This window comes from Ischnura elegans, chromosome 2, assembly GCF_921293095.1.
Source record: "Ischnura elegans chromosome 2, ioIscEleg1.1, whole genome shotgun sequence".
Lineage (NCBI taxonomy): Eukaryota > Metazoa > Arthropoda > Insecta > Odonata > Coenagrionidae > Ischnura > Ischnura elegans.
The window spans coordinates 73,396,397-73,419,953 of NC_060247.1; the positions used below are offsets into that span (position 1 = coordinate 73,396,397).

The 23,557-nt window shown below is 40.7% G+C and overlaps 1 protein-coding gene across 1 annotated transcript in view; it reads right to left on the reverse strand.

Moving 5' to 3' along the window:
- LOC124153967 (lysyl oxidase homolog 4) overlaps positions 1 to 23,557 on the reverse strand; it is a 264,123-nt gene that overhangs the window by 75,172 nt on the left and 165,394 nt on the right. The window contains exons 4-5 of the mRNA XM_046527401.1: positions 16,842 to 16,926; positions 10,759 to 11,016 (exon numbers count right to left, since the gene is read on the reverse strand). Coding sequence (XP_046383357.1) covers positions 10,759 to 11,016; positions 16,842 to 16,926 — 343 coding nt within the window. The remainder of the gene's footprint in view (positions 1 to 10,758; positions 11,017 to 16,841; positions 16,927 to 23,557) is intronic.

Consider the following 23,557-nt stretch of genomic DNA (forward strand, 5'->3'; position numbering starts at 1 on the left):
ACCTGGCCAGACGGCACCTGTTGGTAGTGGAGTTATACATTAAAAAGTGGAAATTACTGTTGTTATTTATATTTTATCATGGTTCGATTTCTTAATTTTTCTCTACAATTACTTTTTTCATTATCAATAACAGACACTTTGTTACTTCCAAAATATATTTTATTCCGCAATATAATATATTGTCCTTTCCCTCGGGCTACAACCTTGTCGCGGTGGAAAGGCTTGCGCGTTCCTATGACCCCTAGAGCTGCACTGGCGGGATTAATTCTAAATTATTTCCGGTAGGGCCACCCATGCCAGATAGGTCGAAGGGTAGGAGCCAGACGAAAGGTAGTCCACGTGATGGTGTCACGTGAAAAACACTGTTGAAATGGAAGTGGGAAACCCTACCAACTATCTCTTCCCTGAACACATGGAGTACAACCAAATGAGCCTCGGAATCTCATCGCCCGGGACCCGTCCGCAAAGGGCGGGTGTCGGGCACGGCAGCGAGGTCGGCAAGGTCCTCGGGGTCGCCAACATGCGAAATCCTTGCAGAGACTTATCATCATCACCATCAGCAGCAGCAGCAATGAAGAAAGAAGAAAAGAAGTCCAAGAAGATGGAGAAGAAGATGTCGGCTGTAAATGTAGGGACGTGGAATGTGAGGACTATGATGAGGGCGGGGAAATTAGAAAATATCAAAAGGGAAATGGATAAAGGGAGGATAGACATCTTAGGATTATGCGAGGTGAGGTGGAGGGATGGGGGGGACTATTGGAGTGATGGGTATAGGGTTATATATAGTGGAGGGGAAGAAAGCCAGCGGGGGGTAGCTTTAGTACTAAACGGGAAGATGGGTAAGCGTGTGGTAGGTATAGACCAGGTAAGCGATAGGATTCTGGCGGTAGAAATTGAGGCGCGGCCCACCAACATTGTGGTGGTCCAAGTTTACATGCCCACTAGCAATCATAGGGAGGAAGAAGTAGATGAGGTGTATGAACAGCTCGAGGAAATAATTAGAGACACACCGGATACGAAAAATCTGGTAGTAATGGGGGACTGGAACGCCTCAGTCGGGGAAGGCAGGGATGGAAACGAAATAGGATATTTTGGTCTAGGAAAACGGAACGACAGGGGAGAGAAAGCAGCAGAATTTTGTAGGAGAAACAAATTATTCATCACAAACACGTGGTTCAATCATCATAAAGGGCGAAGGTACACGTGGAAAAGTCCAGGGGATGTGGGGAGATATCAAATAGACTACATTATGGTAAGACAGAGGTTTAGGAATAGTGTGAAAAACTCGCGCAGCTTCCCTGCAGCGGATGCGGATTCGGACCACAATCTAGTGCTCATGAAATGCAACGTAAGATTCAAAAGACTTATAAGAGTTAGGAAGACGAAGAAATGGAACGTAGAAGCCCTGAAAGGGAGCATGAGGAGAGAATATCAGGAACTAGTGGACATTAGTATGCGGGACATTGGCAGCACCAAGACTGTTGAGGAAAGATGGGATAATATTAAAACGGGAATAGTCAAAGCGGCGGAGAAGTCAATTGGCTACGTGGACAGTAGAAGGATAAAGAAGCCGTGGATAACGGAGGCAATGGTAAAAGAAATGGAGGAGAGAAGGAAGTGGAAGAACGTGGACACAGAACAGGGCAAAAGAATGTATAGGGAATTGAATAATCGATTACGACGTGAAACTAAGAGAGCAAGGGAGGCTTGGTGGAAAACACAATGTGAGGAAATGGAAAAGTTCCAGAAGGATGGAGAAGTAGGCGCGTTGTACGCCAAAGTTAAGTCGCTATCGGGCGGCAAAAGAGGACAAACCATGTCTAAAATTAAGGCTAAGGATGGGAGGATGCTAACCGAGCGAGCAGAGGTACAGGGTAGGTGGAAGGAATACGTGGAGGACCTGTATGACGGAAATAACAGACCAGAGAGATTGACTCTAGAGGAGGAAAGTGCAGTGGAGGAGGACAATCTTGGGCCGGGGATATTAGATTCGGAAATAGAGAGAGCACTCCGTGATATGAAGGCTAGGAAAGCAGTAGGCGTGGACAATATCCCGTGTGAGCTTCTGAAGAATCTAGGGAAGGAAGGTAAGAAAAGGTTTTTCGAACTAGTGCGCAGGATCTACGTGGAGGGATGTTGGCCGGAAGATTTCGTAAAGACGGTTTTAATTCCGCTTCCGAAGAAGAAGAAAGCTGTGGAATGCGGAGATTATAGGACCATCAGCCTAATATCGCATACGGCGAAAGTGGTACTGAGGATATTGAACAGACGAATGGAGGTGAGGGCAAATGAATATTTGGGCGAAGATCAGTTTGGTTTCAGAAAAGGGAAGTCAACTCGTGATGCAATAGCAATAATGAGGTCCCTGGTGGAGAGGAGGCTAGAATATGACCAGGACGTATATGCGTGTTTCGTGGATTTTGAGAAAGCGTTTGATAGGGTGAACTGGGTGAAGCTGTACTCTATCGCCGCTGCTCTTTAACGTGTACGCTGAAGAGATGGTAAGGGAAGCGTGGGATAAGTTAGAAGCTGGGATAAAAGTGGGAGGAATGATGTTCAAATCAGTGAGATTCGCGGATGACCAAGCGTTGATCAGCCAGTCGGCGAGGGGGCTTCAGGGTCTAGTGGATGCGTTATACGAACGTTGCGAGGAGTATGGGATGAGGATTAATCACAAGAAAACTAAGGTTATGCGGTTTTGTAAAGCATCACGAGCGAGGAATGTGAGACTCAAGATAAAGGTGGGTGGTGAAAAACTTGAGCAGGTTGAGCAATTCAACTATTTAGGCAGTACGTTAGAGGAAAACGGATACAGTAGTAAGAACATCAGGAAGAGAATAGCATTAGCGAAGGAGGCGTTCATGAACAGGAAGGAGCTTCTGAGAGGATCGTTGTGTAAGAGTTTAAAGAAAAGGCTGGTGAAGAGCTTGATTTGGAGTGTAGCTCTCTACGGTGCGGAAACGTGGACTCTGAGGAAAGAAGACGAGAGAAGATTGGAGGCATTCGAGATGTGGGTATGGAGAAGAATGGAGAGGGTGAAATGGACGGAGAGGAAAAGGAACGACGAAGTGCTGGATATGGTTGGCGAGGAGAGGCAGCTTTTAGATGAGATACGCAGGAGACAGAAGGTATGGATGGAGTTAGTGCTTAGTGGTGAGGGGATGCTGAAAATGGTGTTGGAGGGTAGAATGTTGGGGAAACGAGGGAGGGGAAGGAAAAGAATAGGTTTTTTAGATTAATTGAAAGAGAGTAGGCCTTACAGTGAATTAAAGAAGGCAGTGCTGGAAGGAAAGGGAGGCTCCCAGTTCGCTTCTCGAATACTCCATGGAAACCTACCTTAATCGGTAGAATACCATAACAATAATAATAATATATTATGGAAGTAACAAAGTGTTTATAATTGATAATGTGGTGCCTTTCCACCAAGTATAAGCTTAATGTATCGAGTTAATTATTTTCTACGACTAGCCGTCGTTGTGCGTAAACGGTTTCAGTGCCCCTGTGCCCATGACCTAGGTGTAGCAGTGCACCGGATGATGATTCCTAGGCGTTGAATGCAGCTGGACCTACATGAAAATACTTACTTTATCTCTAAGTTCTAGTTTTGTTTTGACTTCCCTACAGGGGGATGGGGTTGGTGTGGTGGCAAGAGTGTTGGCTTCCCACCCGGCGGACTCAGGTTCAAATCCCGACAGTGGCAGAGAAATTTCAGAGACTGTAGGATCCCTGCTTGAATGTTGTGTGGAGGACATTTCAAGCGCAACACTCCTTCCGTCGGATGGGACGTTAAGCCGTGGTCCCCTTGGAGCCTTTCGTTAAGAGCAGGCTAACGCTGACGCCTGGGTTCTCCCCACCCTTCCTTCCATACCCTTCCCTCATGGTGCAAATGACCTCAGCTGTCGGTCGCCTCCTCCAAATACCATACCATACTTCCCTACCTGTCTATTTTCAGCGGCGATAAAAACCGAATGCCTTAGCAACGGTTGGTTTTCTGTATTTTGAGAATGATCGGTGTAATAATTTGTGAATTTTAGGCCAGTCATTATTAATGTTCACTATGCCATCGATGCATTTAAAGTTATATTTAGTTATAAAAAAGACTGAAAGAAAATAAATGATTCGGAGTAAAATTGCTTAATCCTCATTTGGCGTTCCCCTTCAAGTGCGTGGACAGAGGGTAATCAGTGTTGGTAAATCCCCTTTATTTTTTACATTTCAAAAAAAAAATTTATTTATGGATTTGTTTTTATTTTCACCAGGTAATTTCACAATTTTTAATCGCTATCATCAAAAATCGTCATTCATCAGGAATTATTTTATTTTTTAAACATTTCATATTTTATTCCCTCTAGAAAAAGAAGTTTATTAACAGTGGGATTTATGGAAATTTCCTTTCAGCCAAGAAGAGTGATTCGTATGAGTGGAGAGACTCTGAAAGTATTTCTTCCTTCTCGCCGAGCGACTTTTTGCATACCTGTTTCCATTGTAATGCTTATTCTCTTGTATATATTGTTGGACATTAACTTTGCGAGGAGACAAGTATATTTAAAAAAACCTATTAAAGCTTTAAATTATTTTCGAAACCTGTTTTACGCCTGAAGTCAGCCCCGTGCTGGGCCACCAGGACACCGGGACGTATCACGGCGCTAGATAACTTTCATTGAATGTTCATGTTTCATTTGAAACTGTTCGCAGATAGTTCGTTCCCTGTGTATAATGAATTATTGTAAATACTTATACGATTAAAGAAGAACATCTTTAAGATATGTGCTTGAAAAGTCCTATGGCAGTAATTTTACACTATTGGAATATTATGACATTCCATATCAGATTATTAAAAATAATATATGACTTCATGCAATATATGCATTTCTACATTTTACCAATGAACCTCAATCTGATAAAATTTAATTTATTTTACGAGGAATGTTTTTTTTTACAATCATTCATGGTTCTGGTGTTATCCATTTATAAAGAGGTAATGCGCGATAAATCTCCGTTTGACGCCCATAATGTTCCATTTCTTTGCCAAATGAAGTTTCTTTGCACGACATATAAGTACCATTTGAACGTAAATTACAACTCCTTATTCAAAGATTCAGCCGTTTTAGAGCTGAAGTAAACAGCAATGAACAAAATAATATTCAGCGGTTTTTTCAACAAAAAAAAAAGAAAGAAGGTATTCGTAGGATGGTGAATACCACCATTCTTTGCTTGTTTGTTGATAATACTGTTGAATATATAATTCTGTTAATATTTGTTTACATTTTTTACTATGTGTTAATTGTTATTATGAGTCGTTTGTAAATGGCCTTGTGCTGTATTTCGACTGCGTTAAATTTAATATTATGATGATCGTGTGATTCAGGCTGAAGCCTAAAACCTTCTGCATCTTTCTCTGCATTGTGCCATTCCTATCCCTTCCTGGTCCCAAGTGGCGTATGCACCCCATTCCAGCCTCCCTCACTTCACCCTCTACCCCTCCCTACATCTCCCAACCCTCCTCCTCTCTCTCTCTATCCCTGGCGCGCGAGGAAACTTCGAAAATCGATCGGATGGCTGGCTGGCTGGTGGCACGAGAGTGGAATGGTGCCCGGTTTTGAGAAGAGCGAAGTGAATATGAGGAGAGAGGAGGGCAAAGGGCAGACGTTGGATGCACGCGGGGTGACGAGGGGAGCGGGCGAGTTGGAGCGCGGCGGCTGCGGTCGGCGCGGTGCGGGATCCGATATTCAATTGGCAGTCAAAAACCGCCGCCTCCCTCTTCCATTGCTACCTTCCATTGCCTCTCGCGTACTTTTCCGTTCGCAGAGGGACGGATCGAATTAGAGAATGGGGCACAGCATCAGTGTGGAACGCTGAGGGCCTCGAAGAAGAGTGAAAGATCGGAATAAGAGGGGATTATGGCGTGGTTCGAAGTCCGCGGTTCTTAGATTAGCTGAATCGCGGTAATGTAGTGGATTACCTGAATGGAATAGACTCAGAACGTGTCTGTGTACTTGTCTATCTCTCTGGATAATTGTAGCGAATTCGTGGTTACTATCGTGTATATAAAAGGTGTTACGTTACGTAAGTGTCTGTTTTTTTTTTAATGTAGCCATCCGAGTTTTCCGAAATTTAAGGTATTTTTGAAGAAATAGATTAAAAGGCTTCACATTTGCGCGTACTCTTTCGCTCACAGAACAGCATTTATATCTCAATATGGCTTGGAATTGCGCGAATGCACAAACGAAATTAGGAAAGGGGCTATTTTGCCATCTCACGTCCATGCATTTTCGCATGCGTTCTGGTAATTTATCGTTTTACACGGCGCAACTTTGTGTTGACGTGTTAAGTGGCATTTAGATAAGAAAAATTTCGTCACGAAATATCTTATCACTCATAACTTCAATGCTTTGCCTACATTTGCATTTGCCTTTGTCCAGAGCATCCATCAACTGGGCAAACTCGCGTTCAATCGTAGCGCTTGGCTCAAAGTTTCTGTGGTTTAAAAACAGTGCGTTTTTGACCAAAACATCGTTCGTAATTTTGGTTCATGTTGGTTTTAGCTATGCAGGGCGACATCATTTTTCTCCACCCTGTTTCCACCCCAGCCTTCTTATGTCATTCTTAAAATAGCTTTAAGTAAAGTCAACAATAAGGGAGAAAGTGGTTTAAAGGTCTTCGCCCTCATAGGTGCCCCCCCTGTTAATTTGTATGGTAAACTTTACGTCTTCCTTCGACTACCTGATCTTATTGGGATTATTCTATTAGAGGTATTTACATAGATATTTGATATAGATTTATATAGATATATAGATATTAGATATATTAAACATTGTTCTATTAGAGAATCCTCCAACAGGGCAAACTCGCGGCCAATCAAACCGCTTGGCTCAAAAATGTCTGTGGTTTATAAACGGTGCGTTTTCGACCCAAACATCATTAGTAATTTTCTTCCTACTGGTGTCAGCTATTCAGGGTTATAATGTCGTGATATAATTTTTTTCCATCCTATTTAGAGGTCGACCCACCATCCGCAACTCGGTGGACGCACCCGTTGGGTATAAACTCAACCGCGCGGTTTTTAAAACCATCCTTCTTATGTTATTCTTGAAATAGCTTTAAGTAAACTCGACGGTAAGGGAGAAGTGGTTTAAAGGTCTCCGCCTTTGTAAGTCCACCGTTGAATTTTTTCGATCAACTTTACGTCCCTGTTCTCTTCCGGATTATCTACAGACTCATCCTCTCCTATTTCCTCTCATCCTTTGCTTACACCAGCCACAGTTATGAACTCGGCGAAGGATGAAACACCTTCACCTTCCGCTCCCCATATCTCCGGAAATTGCCCGACGAAAATTTATTGAAATTTCTGCTCGAAAACTCTTCGCTGGGAAACCAACCGCCTCCCGTCGAAAAATGGGGAGTGAGCTCTCTAAGAAAGTGAAAGGAACTTACTCGTCTCTGATGGGCTTGTTTCGAGCAACAAAATTGAGATGCGGACGTCCTTACGCATATTTTTTTGCGAAGGCCTCTTCCGTTTTTTTCGCGAATAACACACGAGCTACTGGATTTACATATCCAATTTGGACTTTCTGAAAAAAGTGCCTCTTTCGTAGCAGCTCAACTTTGTGAACAGGCTTCAGTGAACTCAATCAATGATAACATATAGAAAACAAAAGGTAATATCCACACTTTAATGTATAACTTCACTACCAACCATGTTTTTTTTGTTTTCAAGGTTATCGAAGTGCAAGGTACTTTTGAAGTGGTAGGTTATTTGGCTTATTTTTTTGCATTAGCGCAAGTAAAAACCAGATAGATGCGGACGTCGTTAGGCATTATAATGCGAATTCTTCTTCGTTTTTCGCGAATAACACACGAGCCATTGGATTTACATATCCAATTTGGAGTTTATGGAAAAACCGCCTCTTTCATAACAGCTCAAATTTGTGAACAGGCTTCAGCAAACCCAATGAATGATAAAATATAAATAAGAAATGGTGATTTTCATAGTCGGTAGTGGATAAATGTATATTAAAGTGTCAAAATTACAATTTTTTGTGCATATTTATCATGGATATATTGCATTTCCACAACGTCAAGCATGAAACGATTTCAATCGCCATAGGAGTTAATTCTTTTCTCAGTTTATTGTAAATGTGTGGGGATAAAATACTTCGTTTGCTATCAAAAACAGGAACGTAATAAAGATAAGAATACATCAGTGGTGAATAAGGTAACCATGAAGTAGGTGTTTTAACTTTATAACAACTTATAAATACTCACAGGTGTCATCTTCATAAACCATGAAGTGGGAGAAGAAGTTAATGTAGCTTTGGTAGCAGATTAAATATCTTTCTTTTTAGCCAACGCTCAATAAAAAACTTATATAATAATTAAATTTACTGGTCTTAAGTACTTATTTATATTTTCTTTTCTTTATGGAATGAAAAGTTCGCCGACTTTTTATATTCCACATCATTCATTTCCCAACCGGCAACTTTCCTGGCGACTTTAAAGCTTCCGAAACTCCGTAGTATGCGTCGAAAGATTTTTTAAAATAAACCGTCGTTCCGTAGTATGAATGATATAACGAAATTAGATGTCTGAGCTTGCAAGTAGTGCCGTTGTAGTGCAGCTAAATGCTGGTTTTAACTGCATTTTTAAATAAAACCTTTGTACGGAAATTTCACAATCAATTTCCTACAATACTTTGAGAATATAATGAAGCAGTACAAGCATCGTGGTATGCTTTGGTGGATGTTTCAGTAGATATGGATAGCCATATAATCTGTTTCTAATCAATCCATGTCGATGGAATCCACCACGATCATTGGATTGGTTACATGAGCAAAAACCAAAGTTATTTGGCCGGTGTTAGTCGCTTGCTTGTGAAAGGAAGGAATTGAGGCCTCATGAAAACGATTCTTAGCGTTTCAGCACTGTGAATGAATGAAAAAAAATTCCATGAAAACCACTGCTTCATAATTGCTTGGTGTAGATATGGAAGGACAAAACATAAACGATCAACAAGAAAATTTTAGAAAATTGATTCTAAAGGGAAAAATGGAGAGCTGCAATATAGGTACCATTCTTTGGATTCCAACACTATTGATGAACGTTACGAATACGAGGTACGTTCGGAAAGTCAGTTCCGTTTAGACATAAAAAAAGAGAAAGTGCATACACTTAAAAGAAATTTATTGCATACATCTCTATTACTCTTACACTACTTTTGGACGTAGACCCCGTGATTTTCCAGGTATTTGTCATAGCGTGGCATTTGTGTTTGTGAACCTTCTTTGTAGAATGTTGCCGCCAGGGTAGTCATCCATGAGGCAACATGTTCTTTCAGCTCTTCTTCGCTGTTTATCGATGTTTTTGACAATCCTACGCATAGCCCCGACCTCGCTCCAAGCGACATTCACTTGTTTCTGCATCTAAAGTCTTTTCTTGGCGGTCAGCGGTACAACAGCGAAGAAGAGCGGAAAGAACATGTTACCTCATGGATGACTATACTGGCGGTAATATTCTACGAAGGAGGTACACAAAAAGTTGTTCCACGCTATGACAAATACTTGGAGAATCGCGTTATCTACGTTGAAAAAAAGTGTAAAGGCCTGTTTACACGACACATTAACACGTACGAGCTAATGTCTGTTTGCATGAATGATGTTTGTGGACCAGAACAGAACATGTGCGAATGAATGAGCCAAATTAGGACAGGTTCTATTTTCTGTGTATTATTGTCACAAGTTACAGTCCGGCCGCCGAGAGTTGTCCGATGACACTTAGACGTGTCTAGTTCGGGGTAGGGGGCAAGGTTACCAGGTAAGAAAGGGAAATGCCCACGTCGCATGCAAACAAAAGGGTTCCGTGAAGAAATGAGCCAGAAGGGATGACGAGCGTGAAGGACCCGAAGGAAGAATCCTTTATAAAATCGTATCCGGCTCAACTTTGTGGAAGTTCTTTATATCCATGATAAAAAGAAGAACACAATGGTAATTTCCACACTTTTAATGTCACAACTCAGACACCAACCATGGTTTGAACACGTAAGTGTCATTTTCAAGGTGAAAAATCCAGTGCTCTCTCGGTATATATAACCAGGCCAATATATACTCCGACCCACTCGATGTGTTCTCGTCCTTCGCTCACTTGTTCACCAAAACCGTTTCCCCTCCCACTCCCCCACACCTAATTCCATATGCCCCCACCTCCTACCTTGGCCTGGGTATATATACCGAGAGAGCACTGGATTTTTCACCTTGAAAATTACACTTACGTGTTGAAACCATGGTCGGTTGCTGAGTTGTGGCATTATAAGTGTGGAAATTACCATTGTGTTCTTCTTTTTGTCATGAAGAATCCTTTGTTTTGGTGATTCGAAGAAAGTTCTTGTTTTGGTGGCTCAGGCTCATTTTACTGCTTCGTATGCATGTGACAACGCTGTATAGCTAGACGAGGGTGTGAGGGGCGTTTAGGGGACAGCGATTGGCTGCAAACCGTGCTGGAGCAGAGTTCTCCGCCCCTCGTTTTGAACTTCCATCGGAAAACTCTCGACTGTACGTGGTTACAAGGTCAATTTTGGCGTTCACTCTCGTTACGTGTTAATGCACCATGTAAACAGGCCTTAAGAGTGGTAGATATGTGTGCTACACATTTCTGGGAAATATCTGTACTTGTTCTTTTTTATTTCAAAACGGAAATTACTTTCTGGACTCACCTCGTAGTTCCAGAGTTTATCTTTTGGTTAGAGGTTGTTGTTGCTGTACTTACCGTCCACGCACACCACGGCTGCGATGTTTTCCGTTCTCCCGGGGCACACCACGTGCTCGGCGCCCAGCCGGTCGTGCAGGCAGTGGGACAGGTCCTGCTCGGCACCCGTGCACTGCACTCCACTGAGCACCATCTGGGTGCCGTTGCCGCCGAAGAAGTCCGTCTGCACGGCGTCCTGCGCGAAGCCCAGCCCCAGCTGCCGGCACACCACCACTGCAGCCAGCATGTCCCAGCCATCCCCGCAAACCAGACCCCAGCCTATAGGGGGGTCACGAAAAGGACTGGGGTCAGCCCGTGAGGATCCGGTCACGCGACGCCCAGCGATGTCATTCTCCCCAAAAGCTAACTCTTAGTAGGCTTGTTCGATGGGTAAAATATTGCAACTAACATTCCTGCAACCTAAAATCTGAAATTCTCATGAATCACAAAAGAGGACTTGGCAGTTGAGTCAGGGACTTGGTCACTACCACGGTGAAACTGTCCCTCTCCGCACATCAACACAGTAATTTATCGTGTGCCAGGGTTAAGATACATTTACTGCCATTTGAGTTTATTCCATATAAGTAGTTAAATGAAAAGCGTTATTAATGAAGCTTTTCGCAGAACGATTCAAGAAATTTTGAGCGAATAATGGTGGGCGCCGCTGGAGAAAAGAAGGCTACCTTCTAGTCTTAGATTGATTGGACAATGAAGGCTTAAAAACAAAGAACTTTGAGTGCGGCTCGTACATAATCGTTTAATAACCTCACTGACTTTCCAAGTCTGACACAACAAATATCATAAGATGGGTGTTTTGCTGAAGTGATCGGGAGAGGAGTTTGATTTTCCTCCGAACAATGAAGGTCAAATATAAATGCTTGGTCGAACTCAGGCAGTTTTTCTCTACATTCTCCTTTTACATTTTATTAGCTTCCTGTTGCAAGTTAACCGGCTGATGTCCTACCACCAGAAACACCTTAAGTCGAGCGGAAATCTGGATGAACAAGCTGAGCTATTGCTGAAGGATTGAAAGCTATTGTGTCTCTTGTTTTCCACCACATGAATGTTCGGGTGAAAAAAATCTGGGTTGCCAAATAAACTGCCGACCTTCGCACTTGGGTGCTGCGAATTTGATTCTGAAAAATGCAGTTATTGGGCAGGCATTAGGAGACACTAATTAATTTATAGAGACCATAGTTCATGAACGCCCGATTCAAATTAATTTTATCAATGCAGGCGTGGAAATTGTTGTTCCGAAAAACTTGAAACGGGGATTCGTATTTTCCATCTCCAAGCTTAATATTCTTTGATGCGACACCATTTTGAATAAAATGATTCAATTCATTATCAGAGAGACTAACTAGCGTGCTCCTACGTATGCCTCTTACACTCTCCGAGGTTTCACTTTTGCCAATAACACGAATTATATTACACTAAGGGCATGAGAATTAGAAGAAAATTCATTCGCATTCCCCCCCGTCAGTTAAAGTCATGGGTGGGGGTGTTTTTAGGACTCCAGTCGTTATCGCGCGCAGAAAATTAAAAGTGAAAACTCGATTGAAAGTTGGGAGTGCATTTATTATGGCCTAATTATCATCATGTATTTATTATAACCTAGGAAAATCGAAGTCCTATGCCTATACATTTGACAATATGCGTATAATATTTTAGCGTTCATATCGGACAAGGGGATATTGTGCGATTCGAAGTTCATGTCATCCTCTCCGTCTCACTAACATGTAACTCTCCTCAATTTTTCGCAGAACTTATACTGTGCCTTCCATGTGGTCGCTTAATATTATTAAATTAAATTTTACATACAATTTTATGTGAACATTAAGAGAATTAGAAGAGCATTAACTTATATATGGTGTCATCTTCCTCTAATGGCTGAGAAACGCCTTGAAATCATGATGAAAGCCGAAAGGAATGTTAGTTGCTGGTTTCTTTTACCTCAGCCTTTCCCACTCAAATGATTTATGCTCATAATCATTGAAAAGATTTCTCTAAAGAGAAAACTAAAGGGACTCGGAGGAAAGGGTTATTGTGATGGTATGAAGCAACGATTTTTTACGAATTAGTGAACCTCCTAAACGAAGAAATTTTGGAGTCATTATTGACGAAAGATTTATGGTTAACTAATTAAGACTACTACCTCGTCTTGGGAGCTTGATGCTTGTAGAAATTTTACGGCAGGTAAAATGTATAGTCTATAGATGAAAGCCACGATTTGCCATTTGGAGAATTTCCTATCGAACAAGCCTACCTGTTTTTTTTCATTTTATTTGCTGTTTGGGGAGAACTTTCAACGAGCGAAAACCTTAAGCATGCCTCAACACGTGACAAATTTGCATCGTGATATATTGAGGTGTTTTTGAGATTGGAGTTAATTGCCCCAAGGCACTAAATATGAAGTTTGTGTTGCGGCTTGCTACTAGTTTTAGCCCGTTAGTTTCATGCACCTGGGGTCGTGCGACCGGATCCTTGAATCTTGATAGACAATAATGCTGTGTCTCCGGAATGGCATCTCCGGTTTTTTATAATGAGATTTACAATGCACACTCAAATTCCCCGGAATCCATGTCATAGAGACTTGGCAGGACTAATATTTTATGCGAGTAGTCAGAGTCACCAATGTTGTTTTTACCAAATTGAATTAAATTGAATTAAATGCATGCGGCAATATAATACACAGTGGAGTAGCCAGGAGGCACGTGACCCCCCCCCCCAAAATTATTTTTAGCAGAAATATACTAACCTATGAAGGAAATTTATTCTACTTCATCAATATGTTTTAGTAAAATAGCTCCCGACCACCAATCAATTGTGTAATTTTAAGTGCCAAAATAGACAATGTGATTTTTAGAGATAGAAATGTTCACATTTTCCCAGAGGAAAGTTCCACCCCCCTGAACCACTGGGTCGAGCACCGCATAGGTAGTTTAATCGATTCAATAGGTGAAGTTATTGATTGGAGGTCATTTCATGGAATAGAAGAACGTACTAATGAAAGTATATAACATATTATATGGCTCTTTGATATTTAACAAATCTGTTTTTTTTTCTATTTGTATCGAATCAAATATGTGTAAGGCATTGAAAGTAAGCACTTCACGTGTCAATTAACTTCATACTTAGTCACACGAAAGGGTGAGAAGCAATTTACACCAATAGGAAATTGAACATAATATCTGGCACGTGATTTCGATTAGCCTGGATTCATTATCGGTGTTCGATATCGGAAGATCCGGATTCGTATCTCTGCAGTGCTAATTATTTTTTTCATGTCGAACTAATTCTTTAGAGTAAATGGCATACATGCTCTCTTTTAACCTGGCTGTCGTAGTGGTGAATTCTCATTTTCCCCCTTATTCATTCTCACTTTATGCCGTAGTTTTTTACACGCTTTTTCTTCATTTACTTCCTCTGTTTGTCTGTTGCATCGTAATTAATTTCTAACATACTTTCCATTGTCTTGGAATGGGAAATGTGTCATGGCTTGAAATTTTTCTCGCTTGCTTCTGCGGAAAAATCAATACTAAACAATCAGGTATTTGAAATTTTATTCTATTGAAATCTAATTAATAAACTAAATAAACACATGGAAAAATAATTTTAAATTTTATAAAAAATGGCGCTAGTCAGAATTCATGAAACGGCTCTGGTTTAATAAGTTGCATGATTCACCACCAAGAAGTATAAAAAAATAAAAAAGACGAAAAACACAAAATCTCTAAAAGCAGTTTAAAATTCACTAAAAAGTTAAAAATATGCTTTTCATCCCTCGGTAGAGTAAAGAGTAGTTGCAGATTAGGTTTTGATATTAATACCGCGTGCCAATCCTTACTCACCAATCAGATCACCAATCTAGACCTCCTCCTTTCTATAAGACCTACTCAGGATACACGCTTTTACCTTTAGCGTTTGCTATAAATCTTTTCGCAGAGTTTCTTTAACAACTATGTTTTAATAGATAAGGTGATTCGCCACTAAAAAGTAGAAAATATAAATAAAATTAAAAGAGTTAAAAAAAACGCTATTTCCAAAGACAGTATACGAGGGCGATTTTTTTTCAACCTCCGAACGCTCGGAAAAACACCTCCGAAGCGACAGGCGGGTACTGCGCTGATATGGCAACTTCACATCTTCTGCACCACTCGTTCAAATCGTTTTTGATCGTAAGTTGTTAGTTTAAGGTGCCGTATGACTTCCATCTTTACGTTGAAATGTAGATTTGGCTGGGAGGGAAGTATTCCCACACGGGCGATGAGCTTCAGGAAAATGGCAATATTCATTGCTAGTCATTGGCGGTAACATCTTATGAAGAAGGTATATTAAAGCACGTCCACAGCACTACCAATTAATCAATCGCCTATGCAATTATGTCGAAAGTACACCAAATTTGTGTTCAATATTTAGTTATTAAAAATAATTTTCAATCAATCACTACGTCTTCTGTTCTTGAGTCATCAGATCTTGAAAAAAAACTGGCCCTCGTAAAATATGCAAAAGAGTAAAAAAATAAGCTTTTAATCACTCGGAGATTAAAGCGTGTATCCTGATTAGGTTGCTTAGAAATGAGTATAGATGGGCCTAATTGGTAAGTAATATCACACAATGTTAATATACAAACCTAATTAGCACTCATACTTTTATCTCATACTAATGAAAAGCTTATATTTTCCTTTTAGCGCATTTCATGCTGTTTTTGTAGAAAGAATGTTTTTTATCTTATTTTTATTTTATTTTTATTTCCTTCCTTTCCTCCCTCCCGACTGCTTTTTCTGCTCTCTCCGCGGGACTCGCAAATGCTCGGCATCCGAGGAAGAGAGCGAGAGCACTGAGTGGGACAGCCACTCTCCGCACTTGAACGGCAATGGAGATGGCGCGGCAATCCTTTGACATTTCCCAATAGGCTCCGCTCACATACACTCCCGCCCATCTTAACTCTTTGATACGTTTTCTTATTTTTTCCCTCACTCCCCCCGAGGACTTACGGAGAGAAAGAGAATGAGATGGGGGAAATGTTCCCGGAATCGTGGAGAAGACGTTGCCTCTTTTAAAGCGAGAACAAAGGGCTTCCATCACCCGACACAACCCTGCCAAATTCTGTATTTACTACGCGGTACATATTTTTCCTTATGATGCATGTTTATAAAGTACATAATTGATACGTATTTTTCCAATATGTGTAAACACTTATGACATATGTAGTACATGATTTAATGCTGTACAAATCGAAACAACTGTGTTGCATTCTATGTAGTTTCCTTAATTAGAGTATAAAATAACTTTTGAAGCAAAGAATTTAAGGATCGAAACCATTATAAATGCTAACCATGCCGTGAAAACTTATAACACGCCAAACATGTAAAATTTGATGTCATTTTAATCGTTAATTGAAAAATAAGTCGCTAGTTTAATACAGAGTTAAATTTTGAGACTAAATATTGGAGAGTTCGAGGATAATGGCTGCAGTTCTTCGTGTTAAATATAGGTAACTGTTTTTTTTAACTCTGCATAGCCTTTAGAAAGCGAGTGAAATGACAATAGAACAATTAAAATTAGCTATTTTTATAATATTTAACTCGAAAGGTCAGCTTTAATAATTCCATACCATTTGGATGGTAAAAAACACCTGTGCTAAGGTATTAGGGTTTTTGCGGTATCAATTACCATAAAGCTACGCGTTTAGCATTGAAGACATTGGCCAAAAATCAAGGTGGTAGTTTAATATCCTTTTTTGTCATAGATTTAATTATTATTATTATTTCGTTAATGACAACAGAGTGCTCCCTCGAGAGTGCTGTTATAACTTTGGGCAGTGAGTATTCCAAAGAATGATCTAAGGATATCATGGGCGATTTTGTACGAACAAACATATCGAAAACGTGCTATCAAAACGTGCATGATAGTGTTTGTATGGGGTGATGCTTTAAAAAGCACCATCCTGTTAGTTACCACCCAAGAAGGGACTGTTTATCATCCACCTCATGCATCCCGTGTTGGACTCCCCGGGTTAGTGGCTCGCGTACAATATCCGCGTCGGAAAGGAGACCCGCATAGCATCCGCCTTTTTTACCCGCATGACGCGGAGCACTGACCTTCCCCAAACTTGACTTCGACGCGGCCTTCCTCAGGAACTCGGCCGCCCACCAGCCGCAGTTTCATGGGGTGCTTGGTGGCGTTCTGTGGAGAAAAGAGAAAAAAAATATACCTAGCATTATTGATAAATATGGAAAGGGCAATGGCCAGATATCATCTGAGCATTTAAACAAGTAAAATATGGGATTGACGGTATGATTTAATCGTACATTGAAATCGAAATATGATATTGATCGTATGCAGCAAAAGAGATGATATCAGAGCAAACATCAAAACAGGAAAACAAAAGCATGAGATTGTAAAAGAGTTTTGCTACCTAGGAAGCCGAGCAATAAGTGATAGACAAAGCAAGGAAGAAATAGTCTCTAGGATAGTTCGGGCGAAAGGGACACCCTACGTTAAGAAAAATCTCCCTATGACTGAAAATACTTGGCCTACAACCAAGGCATCAGTGAAAGAAAAATAAGTATTTTCCTGTTCCTATAGCACAATATCGTGAAACCGGTGTTACAACATTAAAAAAATGTGTATTGAAACAAATTTCAACATGAATGCGAGGAGCTCCTTCGAAGTGACACCTATTATGGTCGGTCAAATACACTATATTCAATTGCATATGCTTTGAATCTAGTCATCGCCTTAATCAGAAGTGTAGCTCGAGGACTGGCTTCGGGTCTTGATTCAAACAATGGTACGTAGATACAAAGTGCTTCGCAATATTGCCGCTGAATAAACGTGAAACTAGAGCAGGGGTCTTCAACCTTTTTTAATGCAAGGGCCAAAAATTGATTTCTTATCGTCCGGAGTGCCACATTGCTCCATGTCACTTTACCACCACATCAATAAATTAAAAAAAAAACATAACTCTTCATTAAAACTTTCGCGGGTACTCGTGATGTTAAGTAACAACTTTTGGGCCATGTCGCCGCGTCAATTTTTGGGTGGCTCCAACGTTTTCCGACCGATGCTGCTCGGAAATCACTTCCCTTGAGAAAGCAACCAGCATCGGTCGGGAAACGTTGGGACCAGCCAAAAATTGATGCGGCGATATAGCTCAAAAGTTTTATTTTACAAAAAAAAAATATTTTCAGAGTGCAATAACCTTTATTGGTTAAAAAGTTCAATCAGTCAATGCAATTTTTAACATCGTTTATTTTTGACGAGTTTGTCGATAAATATTTTATGTTGTGTGGCGCGATACAATGTAATCTTTGCTGTTTGTTATAATTTAATATTTGTTAATTTGTAATAATGCTGAGACCGCGAGGTATCAGCTAGAATTCGGCCTTTAGGGCCGTGGGTTGAAGACTATTGACCTAGAGGATATTAAGAACGCGGAATTACTCGCCTTGAACGATTCGGGAATTCCTGCCAAGGTCTTAGATGTGAGAAAACTTTATTACAATATGTTTCCCACTCGGCTCCCACTACTCTGATCTCTTTCTCGCGGGGATCGGTTTGGTTTGGTGGCTATAGTGTTAGCTTCCCACCGCGTGGGCTCGGGTTCAAATCCCGGCGGTGGCAGAGAATTTTCAGAGACTATACCCGATCTCTGCTTGAATGTTGTGTGGAGGACATTTCAAGCGCAACACTCCGTCCGTCGGATGGGACGCTAAGCCGTGGTCCCTTGGCGCTTTCGTTAAGAACAGGCTAATGCCGACACCGGGTTTCTCTACACCCTTCCATCCATACCCTTCTGTCATGGCGCAAATGACCTCAGCTGTCGGTCGCCTCCTCCAGATACCATGCCGTCTCTTTCTCGCGGCATCTCCATCCCGGCTGGTTCCCCCATGAATTCCTCGCTCAGCTGTTTCTCCAGGGAGACATCCCTCCATCCCCTATGGGAGATTTCTTCCGGATCCGTCTCCTCTCAATCATTCCAGCATTTTCCCAGATGCTTTAGTCGTCCACTTTCGCCCGTCACTCACCATCAAGGGTGTAGCAAGCGGTTCATGTGTTCAAGGTTACATCCTGCGTTATTTTTCTTTATATAAGAAATAATGATAATATATGACAAAAATTATATTTTTTCTCATTGTATTTAGTTCCATAGGCGGATTTAGGAGGTGGGGGGGGGCAAGGAAGCACGTACTCCCCAAAACGGTTAAAAAATAGGCAAATGTTTTTATACGGTCATCGCTACGTTCGTTTTGTTTCGTTTATTAAACAACCTCAATAGATTCATTTCATATTTATAACTTTCGTATTAAAATAAAGAGAATGCTTCGTACAGTAATTGTGTCATCTTGTTTTCAATCTCAAGTATGAGAAGAGCGTTTGCCTATCAGACCCCTTTTGCCCCCCTCCAAAAAAATCCTGGATCCGCTCATTTTTACTTCTGTACCACCGTTGGCATCAACAGCCTTTTACATCGGAGTTTTTAACTTAACAATTAAACGTACACAGCCATCCATGCTCAGGTAAGGGAATAACTACCCAGGCGGGACTCAAACCCGCGACCTCTTGCGTGGCAGGCAAGGGCTTTGATGCGGGCCGGCAACGGATACTTATTTTAAGACAGTGACGCAAAGTTGCAGGCAATAATTTACTCTGATTTTCGAATAAAACTGTCCTAAAGATGAAAAATATCGAGCTTATAATGAAAAAGTGGGAAAGATGCCGTGAAAGAATAAATATTTTTTTCGATCACTACTACAGGAAACTAATTAAACTGCGTACCTATACTTGGATAGCGTAGTAGCTTGTACAGTGGCCTGGAAAGGAAAGAGACCGTAGTTGGTTTTGCGGTCAGGACGAATGTTTTCCGGTGGATATTAATGCAAATATCTGATGGTAGAGAGCCCCTGGATTCAAAAGTGAAACGCAAGAAAGAAAGATTGCCCCTTTCGCGAATAGGGTTATTATTTTTTTATTGCCTAAATCGAAAGATTATAACTCCTGGAGTACGTATTTCACGCTTTTAGATTTTTAAATGACGATATCTATTTTTCGCGATTAAATGAAAAGTGAAAATTTTCTAGCACGCGAAAACGCGACGCGTAAGTATGAATGCCGGGAAATCTCTCCGTGTGACGTATTTCTGGTTCCCGCTGCCGCCCTGCGAGGTGACCTTGAGGCGAGTTGAGCGCTGATACGACGCAGGCTGCTAGCGGGTAGCTGAGTACCCTGCTGGCTGGTAGCGCTTGGCTTAAATAAGGATTATTAATACCTTATCAAATGAAGAAAACTTTCCGACCTTAGCCAGTTTTAATAAGTGATTATTAAGACAGGTTTCCCTGAGCTCTGCGCCTCATGCATGCATTGGTAACCTCAGACGACGTATAACTCCTATTTTCTCGTATAGAAAATAGGTCCCTGTGACGTCACGTGGAGTGGCATCGCATGGGCGCCAATCTGGCCCTTTTCAAATGAGGATAAAAATGGACCATTGCCATTCGTCTAAACCGGTATTTCTAAAACGAAATAATTTGTATATTATGAATATAGTAATGGTGGGTAACGAATCGCAATCAATGCCTTTCGATTTCTTTGATGAAGGAAACTACCCTATTGTTTGGGAGATACGGTTCTACACGAGCTACTTCCTCCCGAGAGTATTTTCTGGTGATGGTCCATCATCATTTCGAATCACTGTACTTTGACATGAATCACGGAGTGAGTATAAGCGATAGAGTACCTTTCAAACGATTTCTAAATCAGGAAAAGTATCTTAATACAACCGGCGGAGCCCCCATTTGACTCACATATGAGTAAAAACGGTCATATGCATCAGACGCTCATAGATTCCACACGTATATGTAGTATCCTTTGTTCAACTCTGAGCCCTAGGGGTGGAAAATAGTCCAGTTCAAGTAATCAACTTGCCTGTGGCGATTACATCTTGAGAATCTTTTACTTGTGACAGTGTCTTTCTTAAAAAAAGCAATTTACGTGTGATCTATTTTCAATCAATTGTAATAACATTCACATAATTAACCGTTATTGTTCAAAGGGTGTTAGGGATTGGCAGTTTTTGAAGGAGAAGGCCTGAGATGAAGTTTATTTTGGGAAGATTTAGCAAGGTAAAATGAAAAAAATGGTAGAATCATTAATAGGATTTTATTCTCACATACTAGGTGCTGTATTTTCATTTTTGAGAAAAATATAACTGGCTCATAATCATGTTTTTTTAGGTGATCCAAAGAAACGAATTCCGATTTTGAGTTACAAAGAGGTATTTTTGATTCGCTCATTTAATGTCAATGCAATACGGTATTTCTTTTCTCATGCAGGAGTGGTGCGTTGGAGATGCTGACTGCGCGTCATTCACCGCTCTGTCCGCTTGCCCTTGAAATGCCGCTTGCAGACTTCTATTGACGTGGAGCAAAGACAGAGAAAATTAGTATTGAAAAATGCGACATGAGCACCCAGGGAATTCATCGATAGTGAAGCCTCGCTGCTTCAGGCATTCTTCCCTCGGCACCCTCCTCTGCTCTCTCCAGCATTTTTCCTTCCCTTACGATCAACCGCTCAATACTATTTCCTCCGCGAGGAAGCTTCGCTGTTCTCAGTCTATATTCCCTCTATTCTTTCCTGCCGTCAATTCCTTCGTTCGTTCCCTCATCCATGGACGTACCCAGCGAGGGGTTGGAGGGGCAGCAAGAAGCAAAATTCGCAAATGCCTTTAAGAAAAATAATATTCTTTCTAGCAAATAATAAAAAAAAAAAATAAATAGCTGTTACAGTTTCCTTAAAATGTTGATTTCATTCACCTTTTCCATGCTTAAATCTTACCTACAACTTGAACAACCATGGCTTGCCCCCCCTTAGTTTTGATCCTGGGTACGCCCTTGACCTCTTCCCTATGATACTTACATGGATATCACAATAAAAGATCCTCAATTCGGCCTCATAATGTGTAGCCACCCACCGCGCATTTGGAATTGCTTAGGAACTTAAGAAACCGCGCATTTGGGAATAGGGTTTACAGAAGTTGCCTCTCACTTCGCTGGCGGTCGCATTGATTCGAGTTTCACGGGGAAATAAGGTATAATTGGGGTGTTAACCGAAATTTACATTCATGATGATGTTATTTATCGAACTCATGACTATTCAATGCTGTTCTTCGCAACTACAAATATTATGAAGTGAAATATTGAATAAAAGTGGTTTGCGTTGCACTCATCACCGCGCTGTGGACATTTTTGAAAGCCGATTAAAATGCGACCGAAGTGACGACAAAAATCAACCTTCAGTGGAATGGAATAGGGTCTCCTTTGTGTTAGGGCAGTTTGTGCAGTCCCCTTGATTTGTTCATTTCTACTTACGCTAAAACTTACCTCTTCTTAGCCTGTACCTACTCCTTTTCGGCGTGTCTTCTGTTCTGATGAATTACCTGTTTGATCCTTATGCTACCACCTTGAAATTTTCAGGGTACATAAAGTAAACCTTGTTCAGCATATGTAAATTTTAGCTTGGGATTCTCTGAGATGTATTTTGTTTTAAGAACAACTGTATTAGGTGAGATATGGTATGTTAACGTGATGAATTGAAGAAAATAAGTTTTTTTTGTATTGTCCACTTCTCAACGGCGAAACTCTGTTATTCAAATCCCGTTTTTACACAGAAGAGCATTATTAGAGCAAAGGAATTAGACACTTAATTTGGTGTCTTATAAGGTGTAATTTTTTGTTAGTCCTACTGGATTGTTAGTTGAATGAAACATTGCATTATGTCCACTGAATTTACATAATGTTAATGAAATATTGCAAAATTTCCAATGATTTATTAATTATTTAGTTAAATGAGAAATTGCAGTATTTGCCGGCCTCGGTGGCGGTGGGGTAAAGTCCTCGCCTGCCAAACCGTATGTCGTGGGTTCGAATCCCGCCTGGGTAGGTGATCCCTATCCAGGGCATGGATGTTTGTGTTGTACTTTGTTAATATTGGAAACCCTCGTTGTAAAAGGCCGTTATGTGCTGTTTACGGGGATGTGATAAAAAAAAATAAAATAAAAATATTTCGAATGAGTTTAAAGTTATACTAAATTTCAATTCAGCGGAAATATTGGAATGTTTCTTTTACCAAATGCTAATAACTTCCATCACATCCTGCCACATATTACACAAGTGGCATGGTCGCTGTTGATCCCTCTTCCGAGGGCGCATTGTTTCGGTTCGAACGATCGTATTTAGGTATTTTCCCTGATTTAGAAATCGTTTATAAGTTACTATATCTCATGTAACCGCTCATTGATTCAACCCGAAGTACAGTAGTCCGAATTCATAAAAAGCCAGACAAAATCCAAATGACTTCTTTTGAAATTGAGACCTGAAACTTAGCTTAAAATTTTCATAAATGATTACCAATCATAAATTTATATTCCATTTTACATCTATGCAAACCGTTACTGAGATACCGTTTCCCAAGCATTGTCAATTTTCTAAAAACACGCGGGATCGCATTTTTATTCGAATATCTTTGAATTTAGAAAGATGATGGTGCGGTGGTATGATTTTTATAGAGTAAACGCAAAATCTTCCTTTGGTCCGGTGCTTTACGTATATTATCAATTACTTTAGAAGATTTTGGCTCACATCTGTCTGGTTTTGCAACGCAAAATGGCGTACCAGGTTTTCATGAATAGATGTGCCCAAAAGAACTGCTCAAATTCATTTAGTCGTGTATATAATTTTGTGGTAAATCTACATGATAATACAAACCTAACCGTTGTATTTATCAACTTATCTAGTGTTATAATCTAATATTTGTTTTG